This window comes from Lacerta agilis, chromosome 16 (genome assembly GCF_009819535.1).
Source record: "Lacerta agilis isolate rLacAgi1 chromosome 16, rLacAgi1.pri, whole genome shotgun sequence".
Taxonomy (NCBI): Eukaryota; Metazoa; Chordata; class Lepidosauria; order Squamata; family Lacertidae; genus Lacerta; species Lacerta agilis.
Genome location: NC_046327.1, coordinates 23661007 through 23671086, shown reverse-complemented (window position 1 = coordinate 23671086; position 10080 = coordinate 23661007). Strand labels below are relative to the sequence as shown.

The window sequence follows — 10080 nt, the reverse complement described above, 5'->3', positions numbered from 1 at the left end:
GATTTCTTTGAGAATGGATAGGTTTGATCTTCTTGCAGTCCATGGGACTCTCAAGAGTCTCCTCCAGCACCATAATTCAAAAGCATCAATTCTTCGGAATTGAAGAATTGATTAGGTCAGGTATCGTTATGTAAAGCTCCTTTGCGCTTAAAAGGGGACCTCTGTGCTTCAAGATGGAGACTGACAAAGGTAATAGAAAGACTCGGAAACAATTCCATTGGCTGCTTTTAGGGGAATAGAAAAACTCTTGTGTTTTCATCTGGAAAAGAGGCTCAGCTGACATCCTGGTTGCTACGAAGGAAGGAGCAAGCATATGAATGAGTCAGATCTCCCTCTCCCTCTCTCTCTCTCTCTCTCTCTGACTTTCGAAGGGGGCAGGGCTTCAAGTGGAGAATGGAATTCAGGTGCCCATCAGAGCATCTCCCGGGGAAAGCCAAGAGTTGCTTCGCCCGCTAGAGCAGGAGGAGAACGCCCAGAAGCTGAGATTCTCTACAGGATGGGGAGCAACGTGCGCCTTCGCCGGGAGCAGCAGATCCCCCTCGGTCCCCATGTAAGCGAGCTCTCGACAGAGAGCCTTTTGTTTCGGGAACTGCGGGCGGGAGGAGGGGGGGGGGAGACAGACAGACAGATACAGAGAGAGCGCCTTTGGAAGTCAACGGAGCGAGAGCGCTTGTTGCGACGGATGGGGGACGCGGGGGAGACGTTTTTCGTAGCGGGGGTCGCTTCCATCCTCGCCTTTTGTGCCTTAAGCCCCCTCCCCCACACCTTTGTAGGATAGGGACCACGCACAGCTCAGAACAGAATTGGACCGATGCATGCATGCAAAACACACACCACACACATAGTGTAGGGTCTCTCCCACCTATAATTGATGCACCGAGCCCGCTTCTGCTCTGCGTTTGCTCCGGGCAAGGGGGAAGATCCGTTCTCAGGCGACGGAGAAATGTTATGACTGGCCAGCGATTACCAGGGGAAGAGACTGTCTGGAAAAGTCTGAGGGACAAGCCCTACTCCTTTTCCACTCCCATTCTGGTCAGATAATCAATAGTAGTAAGTTGTTGTTTGGGGGGGGGAGGTTTCCCCAGAGTGTAATGGAAATGCACTCTTCACGTGCTCAGGCGTACTCTCATTCTCCTAATTTATACACCAGTCTTCGCTTAGGAAGTCCGAGGTCGCTTTTAAGAGGGGCTCTCTGAGGAGGGTCCCACATGCAGGGTTAGTTTCAGCAACAAGAGCCTTCCTGTTCCTGGGCCACCCCAGTCGCAACTTGTCGTCCTCCTCCTCTCTCACATCTTGTCAAAACTCCCCACCAAGAGCTGTAGATGCAAGTCTTGATACACTAAAACACTTTCTAATTTGAGTTGTGCCACGATTGCTACCCTTACTCTAAGGAAGCTATGCTGCTATTCCTGCAGTGTTCTAGTTTGTGGCTGTGTGTATTAAGGCTGCAACTCTGAGACTGAGCCCCACAGAACTTAACAGGACTTCCTTCTGAACAGATACATATAGGATTGCACAGCAAGAGTTTGAAATCCCTGCAGCAGTTATTTTAAAAAGCAATTATCTGAAACGTAAAGCTAGTAGTGCTTTGTGTCTTCAGAAATGGGCAGCAGGAAGTTTTGGGAGAGTGCCTGTTGTTTTATTGCAAGATGTTTCCTCTGGAAGTCTTTGAGTGGAAATGAGGTACATGTTTCATGTCATCAAGCCCAGTATTCCTTCATAGAAATACTCAGAAATAATAAGTCCCACTGAGTTTACTTGGAAGAAAGCCCTGATGAAAATTGCATAGAATTAGAGCACTTTGCAGACTTTTTTTAAATGTGTGCATTACAGGTTCACACACTCATTGAAAGGCTGGAATAGCATCTATATGTGTACCTGTGAGATTGCGTTCAAAGAATGACAAATGTTTGTGTACAATGAGCAAAATGCCTGCTGTGTGTTTGAGGAGAGGGCTTGTGTACTGCAAAGAGATGTGTGTACATCCTTCGCATTGCACCCCTCTGATCTTGGGGGTATAGCTCTTCCATCAGGTATTAAGCAACCATGTAATGCCCAGCATGAATAGTACAGGAGCTTGATTTAAATTGTACAAGTTAAACTGAAGTAACTGTTGCTGTGGACACAGGGTGGTATTCAGCCATGTGGCACCTCCACCCCTGTGATCTCTAAATCTGCTCTGGAGAGCTGGAGGAATCCCCAGAGCAGATTTAGGAGGCACACAGGGAAAGGAAAGCACAGAAAAGTCCCATTGCACAAGTGGAACTTGTCCCGTCTGGGCAAAGTGCTTAGGGCTGCATCAAATACGACCCATAAGACCCAGGTGTCTTGCTTTGGAAATCAAACTGTTAAGAAAAATCTTAGCCAACATAGCTGAGATTATGAATTTATAGAGGATTGATATGGGAAGTGATTAAACGTGCTCATGATGGGGCAAAGTGACCTATTGACCTCTTCCACCCACTATGCATATATAGTAATTGCTACATGGAATCTTGCATCTTAATAGTACACACAACATAAAAACAAGCCTCACTTATGTTTTGGATCAGGGTTGCTAAGCTGGACAGAAAGAAAGCTTCTTTTGTGATGGGAACCCACAATTCGCAACCAAGAAAACTGGATTTTTTAATGTATTTGCTGATAAACTTTACCAGGTTGCCATGAGATGTGTAAAGGGAACAAATGCAGCATTGATGCAAGTGGAAGATAAGTGATGTCTTAGGGTTTACTTTGCAAAAATGGGAAGTGACTCAGTTTTACAGGTTTTGCACTTCTTACAATGCAATCCTAAACTCAGCTGAACTCAGGGAGAAGTTTCTGAGTGAGATTGAACAGCATGATTCTTAGAGCCATAGGGAAGGTAGGGGGCAGGGAGGCAGCAGGTGCGTCTGCCAAAAAATAAATTAGTTCTGCTCATTCTTCTTCACTGCCCTCACAGCATTTATTTGTATTTTTTGCATACAAAACATAGTTCCTCCCCCTTTAGAATCAATTGCACCCTTTTGCTTAGCTCTACAAATATTACAAGTCTTGTGCACCCTCACTGGGCAGATTCAGGCTTTTCTGTACTTCCTCTTCTACAGGTTTGCCAAAGCCACTGATTCTGTTATAGGTGACATTTACTGAGAACACACCAAATAAAAAAATGTTTCTTCTTAAGTGGTTTGGGAGACCACTTGCTAGGGATGAGACTGTATGCCAGGGGTGTCCTTAAGACGAAAACCATACACACAAAAGTAAGTTCAGGCAGTGAGTTCAATGGAACACACTTCTGAACAAGCATGCTTCAGATCACACTGCATAATTTTTTCAAGAACATGACATGAAATACTTTGGAGATCAAGTCTACCTGGAAGTTATGCTGTCTAATCTAGAAGCCCTACACCCAAATCTTGGAAGCACAGCTTTCTGTGGCTCGGTTATTTGTGGAAGAAATGTACACTGCACAGATTTCTAGAAGCACTGTTACACAGCAGGTCCAGCACTCGTCTGTATTTAACTTTCAGCTCTGAAAGGGTTTGAACCTTTTGCACAGGATCAGTATGTGCGTTCATTAAAAAATGTGTGTATACCTTTAACTCTCATGCCCAATAAAGAACTTATCACACAAGGAAGTAGAAAAAATGTTGGTTTATTACACAGAAATATAAGCAGAGTATGTGGGTGCTGCTTCAAACAGGAAATTTATAATTATGCAGGCAGAAAATAACCATACAGTGCATACACAGCTTGATTCTAAAGGGTAAAGAAGAATCCTTAACTACCGGTAACTCGAAAGTCAGCAGAGAGAGCACAGCAATGTGCTACAGACAATGTGCACTAAAAAGAAAGAAAATAAGAGAAGGGGTGGTTATACTGTCCTTGAAGCCTAAAGGAACACAAAGTCTGGGATCAGAGATCTGTGCCTTCTATGAGATGTAAGCTCCCTGCTTGGGAGTGAGAGTTGCTCAGTGGGTAGCGCACGAGACGCTTAATCTCAGGGTTGTGGGTTTGAGTCCATGTTGGGCAAAAGATTCCTAAGTTGCAAGGAGTTGGGTTGATGCTTAAAATCACTGAGGAGCAAAGAGGGGGTCTTATTGGAGCTGTCAGTTGACTAAGCATTGAAAATCAAGGGTTTGAGTATACTTCAAAGCTAACTAAACTTTATGAAAAGGAGAGAGTGCTTCCTAAGCAAAGAGTGTTAACACCTAAGTCCCTTGAACCATTGTTTATTCCTGCTGCTTTACTGAGAATGAAGTAAAAAGGCCTAGTTGAAGAGGAACGTTTTTTGCCTGGCACTTAAAGATATGAAAGACACCAGGCAAGCATCCCTGGGGGAAGCATTCCACAAATGGGGAGCCACCACAGAAAAGGCCCGTTCTCATGTTGCTACCTTCCAAACCCCTCATGGTTAGGATTTATCTCTCAAGCAGCTTCATCAGGAAGAATCCAGGTTCCCCGGCAACATGTCTGGCCATCAGTAGCCAAAGTCAGAGGTAGTGAACATGGTACCCTGCAGAAATTGTTGACTAAAACTTTCATCAGCCCCAGTCAGCATGGCTAATGGTCAAGGATGATACTTGTTGTACTCCAAAACATCTAGAGGCACCACACTGGCTACCCCGGCCTAGGGTATCAAAATGTTGAAAGCTAACCCTGTGCTTGCTTAATCATATAAAGACCTAGGCAAATTTGATTTATTGGTGTGGTGGTTTGATTTTTAGAGATTTTATTATGTATTATATACGTTTATGCTGTGTTCTGCTCTGGGATTGATTTTAATGGATGGCAGCTTCTAAATTACCTAAGCAAATAAATAAGCAGACAATAAGTAGAAACATGAGCACAACCAAACCACAGCAAAGATGACTGCAGAATCACTTTAACAAGTACACTGAGGCCTAAAATAAGTGGATGAGCAGAAAATGAAACATAACCAAAACCACAGCAATCATACGCTGAACAGATTTGCATTAATCGATCAGTAAGACTGCATTAGCGGGACTAATACATAACTGAAAAGCAAAGCATGTAGAGTTGTCTTTGATCTAAAAGTTATATTCAATAACATAAAATCAATTCCAGTTACAAATATCTGCAGGAATATAGATAACGTGTAACAAAAGTACTTGGAATCCTCTCCTCGAGTCCCCTACATCCTAGATTAAAGATCACCACCTCACATACTGTTATATTCATTTTATTGACTTAGGGAAGAAATAAACTACCAGTACTTGCTGACTCGGTGTGAGGAATTGAGCAGATTTAATGGCTGATGTAATCAACTGCTGGGGTTTTGTAACATCACAATTTTAAAGTAATGCTCTAATTGCTGGGAAAATGTCTTTCTGACTCTATATAAAAATGTTCACCTGAACTGGCTCTGGTGGAATTACACTGGACAGTAGCAAAGCCTCATCTCCAAGCATTAACTACTGCCAAACCCATGCAGAGAGTATGTGTGGTAACTTCAAATTGGAAAATGATCAGAAGACATCCTGCCCCAGCTTCTGTTGCTCCCAGCTACATGATTACTATTGTATCTCATGGGCTACATAAGCCATTGTTTAGTGTTAGGGGGGAAAACAATAACATTCACAGGTCTGCAATACTCCCTCCGTCCCTCGTCCACACCCCCATGCCAATATTAAATACTTGTGATTCCAGTTTGTGGCACACCAGTGTTGCCATTTCACCCAAATCTTGCAAACTAGGGTTACAAATTATGTTGAAATTATATTTTGCAATTCTTGTTAGAATAAAGGGACAGAACTGTGGCTGGTTGCTAACCTGGAACAGAAATTACTACTCTTGGTGAGTGTGGCAGGAGGAGAGATTATGAGCCTGAGCTCATTCATGCTTGTTTGTTTCTACTTACCGGTAACTATAGTTTGGTAAAGTCATACCTTGGAAGTCAAACGGAATCCGTTCTGGAAGTCCGTTCGACTTCCAAAACGTTCAGAAACCAAAGTGCGGCTTCTGATTGGCTACAGGAAGCTCGTGCAGCCAATCGGCAGCTGTGGAAGACCCACTGGACGTTCGGCTTCCAAAAATAGTTCACAAACTGGAACAGTCACATCCAGGTTTGTGGCGTTCAGGAGCCAAAACATCCAAGTACCAAGGTGTTCGGGATCCAAGGTACAACTGCTTTAACATCTGAAAAGCATTGTAGTAACAATAACATTCTCTATGGTTAGCCTTAAGCCAGAGTTTGATGCTGGCTTTGTAATATACTTCAGGGACATATATTCTATCCTTCAACAAAGAAAAGGGAACAAAACGAAAAACATTTTAAAAGCTGTGTTTTTAAAAGAGCAGCATAAAAGTATTCAGCAGAAATTAGATTGAAAAGCCTGATTATTATTATTATTTTAAATAGATGCTGAAACTGCATCAGAGTATGAATTGGATGAGTCTCCCTGGTAAGAGCATGCATGCCACAGTCAGAGTGCCACCACAGAGAAGGCCCTTCCCATGGTAGCCACTCACTGGCTAGCAGGAGCACCCCAAAAAGGTATTCTGAGGAATATCTTGATGTACAGGCAAGCACACTGCAAGCTGACCTTCAAAGCTTGGTTAAAGGTAATTGTGGTTGTACAAGACCACTCCTGCCTTAAAGCAAAGCATGCTGTGTGCTAGGGAATAGTTTGCCATTCTGTCACTGAAGTCAGGCTGTTGTTATCTTAATCTGCAGTTCCTTTAGTGAAGTATATTCTAAGAAGCAAGTGTTTCAGTCTGGCAGGGATACTTCTTTCTATAGTTAGCTCTAGTTTGCAGAACTCTCAGGATGCAGGCCTATACATATTTATCGGAGAGATAAGGCTCTTTGAGCTTCTGTAATCATGCATAGGATTGGCGCAATAAGCACATATGATGATTCATTCATTTTGTAAAAGCGCCGTGGTGTATTCAATGCTTCTAGAGCATCCCCAAATCTTGCATATGAATAATGCTGAAAGGGGAACATTAACCATATCTGCCTTAAAAAAAATACATTTGCAAATTCCCTATATTACAGAATGTTTACCCACCTAATCTGAGTCTGAAGCAACATGGACAATGTATCAGAACTTTTACTGGCTGGTGTTGAGCCTGAGGGAAAATATATTTGTCAGGAAAGTTCTGCATTTATACATACAATCAGTATTTTGGACTTTAGTCATAATTTGAAAGGAAGTAAAATTCACACAGTGCATATTACATAATACCTCCTCCCTGTGGATCACAAATACCCCCCCCCCCGGTGGATTTAAAGCAGGGACAATAGCATGGAGGAAAGGGTTAATAACACCCCACCACCACCACCCACCTCAGCTTCCCCACTCAAATTATCAAACAACCTCCTCTTTCTCTTGGCTGCATCTACAGCATAAAAAGCAAACGGGCCAGATCAATAGCAGATCTTCTGGCACAATGCATAGCTTAACTGTCATTTGTGCAAATTACTCAAGTACTGTATGGTCCTTGTAGGCAAACGTGCACCTCTGGGCACCACACTGCTAATGCCTTGCATAAATGCATAACACTTTTGTGAATACAAAATAAAAAAATAAAAAAATCCTTCCAGTAGCACCTCAGAGACCAACTAAGTTTGTTCTTGGTATGAGCTTTCGTGTGCATGCACACTTCTATGGCAACTCCCTGTTTTATAGAGAAATTAGCAAGAAAAATATACATATCTCAACAGTTGTCATGTCCTGCACTCACAGAAAGGATTCATATGAGTCTCTTGCTCAAAATGTAGCATGCAAGGAGAGTATAACATTATTCACATGGGAAATGCTCCTCTGCAAGCTACAACAGTGTGTTTAGCTGCAGTTTAGGTACCTGGAATTTAAATTCACTGGCTGACCTTTTGACCATGTATAAACTGCACCATTTATCCATTTGCCCTTGTGCACTGAGTTAATATTTAACAAGAACTGTTCCTTTCTAAAACCTAAAGAGATAACCAAGGTATATTAAGCAACTTATCGTAGGATCTCTCTTTCTCTTGAAATTTACCTATTACATAAACACAATAAGGAAATAAACACCCTAATTTTATTATCAATATCTACAGGGCAGGGCAGCTCCAAAGTGTATTCTGAAATAAGGCTATCACCACAAAGCATTATGCTTCCTGTCCCATATGGCACCAGTCCTTTTCTCTGTCCCATCTTGTCAGTTCATACTTTCTCTTATTGACCTTTAAGTAAACCCCGGGAGGAATTTTATTTATTTGCTCTGGAAAATGAATTCCCTACATACAGGTAGACAAATTATGATCACTAGGAACATCTATAGTCACTGACTGCCCAACCTTATGCAACTCAGCCAGATGGGCTGGGTACAAATAAATTAATAATAATAATAATAATAATAATAATAATAATAATATTTCTACAGTAACTCTAACCAAGGAGCAACCCTTTGCATCCTTATTAGCAGAGCTGCCTGAAGACTTTTTTATTTATTTCGAGCCTCTCTGACTTTCCAGCTAATTGCCTCATTTCTCTGTCACATTACTCTCCCTCATATCTATTCGCTAAACAGTGTTAGAAACTGAGATATGAAAGCTAGGAGCTAAATGGCACCTTAAACCTAGGTTGTGGGAGCAACAATGGAATGTCTAGGCACGCTTTTTTATAACAAGAATACAAAGCTGACAATGAATGAACATCAGCTAAAATATTATGTTCATTTCTCACATGGTCTATATCCCCTGCCTACCCACCCCTAATATTCTTAAGAGGGTCTCTTCTCCAGTCTTCAGAGAGTAGCTGGAAGTGGGGAGGCAGAAAAAGGTCCCTTCCTTCCACTCTGTAGTTTTAATCTGAAATCTTAGGCCCAGAGCTCAGAAATTGCTCACACTAATTAAATTACCTGTCACAAAATGCACAAAGAACAATGGGAGTTTCAAGCACTGACACTAAACTCTGGCTTTATATGTTTGATGAGGGAGGCACCCCCCCCCCCCATTTCTCATCTTGCACCAAACCCCTTGATCCTTTGTTCTCTTAATGGCCTGTCACCCAGGCAATCACTGGAAGCTAGCCTGGCTTAATTAGCTTTTAACACTTGCTGGATCCAGGGATTATGGGGGTCTGGCACCCAGAAACTCATAACAATATGTGGAGTTTTTCTAAGTGGTATTGAGTTGCCCTGGCAAGGAAAAGTGACTAATAAATAATAATAATCAGGGGGTTTTTTTGAGCAGGAACTTGGAGGAATGGAGTTCCCTCAGCCTTTTTTTTTTTTTAAATGGTTGTCTGGTGGGGTGGGGGGCTGGAAGGAATATATACCCAATGCCCGAGACAAAAATCCACCTATAACTGTAATCAATAAAGTTGTGGCCATTTCTAATCCAGACCATTGTCTGCTTGAGTTTATTAACCACAGCTTACATTTCAGGGGTGCCAACTTGTCCCCAAAAGGGGGGGGGCGAGCAGAAGGTAAGCCCCACCCTGCATAATCGATCACATGATGCATACACACTACAGTATTTGAATGGCAAATGCCCATTAACTTTGTGGGGGCCAGGGCCCTCAACTATTTTATGAGGGGCGCAAAGACCCCATGGCCCCTAGGAGTTTGCTCCTAGCCACTGCCGGGGTGTGTGTGAGAGAGAGAGACTGGGCCCATAATAAACAGACAAACAAGCAAACTTCCTGGTGAATTCCCGCCACATTTCTTTCCAGAAAAGCAACACCACTGATAATAATTAACATCAACAATACTAATAATACCCCTTCGTTCCCCACCCCCACCCCGTGCCTCAGGCAAGTCTTTCCTGGGGGCGACCCAGAACCAAGGCAGGGGAAGAGGAGAAGCGACCGAGGAACCTCTTCCTGCCAATTCCACCCTCTCTCTGTGCAAGAAGGCGGCTGCCATGGGTGAGCAGAAGCCGCCTCCAAGGTTGAGGGGGAAAGCGCCTCCTTCCTGGACTGCGGAGGCGGCGGCCCGCCGTCGTGCAAGGTGCTACGCCGGAGCCCGTGCGCTTAACGGTGAGCCGGGCCGCAGCGACGCAGGCGCCTGGCTCCGAGCGACGCGGCAGCCCATCCATCCCCACAGCAACAACGCGCCCATTTTCTTTCGAAAATCACCTCGCCGGCCCCA

At 43.4% G+C, this 10080-nt stretch overlaps 1 protein-coding gene across 1 annotated transcript in view; it reads left to right on the top strand.

The window, feature by feature from the left end:
* The first annotated feature begins 386 nt into the window (after positions 1-386).
* The window catches only part of GNE (glucosamine (UDP-N-acetyl)-2-epimerase/N-acetylmannosamine kinase), a 29589-nt gene continuing 19895 nt past the window's right edge, over positions 387-10080 (top strand). Inside the window, exon 1 of the mRNA XM_033174049.1 lies at positions 387-550. Coding sequence (XP_033029940.1) covers positions 497-550 — 54 coding nt within the window. The 5' untranslated portion in view covers positions 387-496. The remainder of the gene's footprint in view (positions 551-10080) is intronic.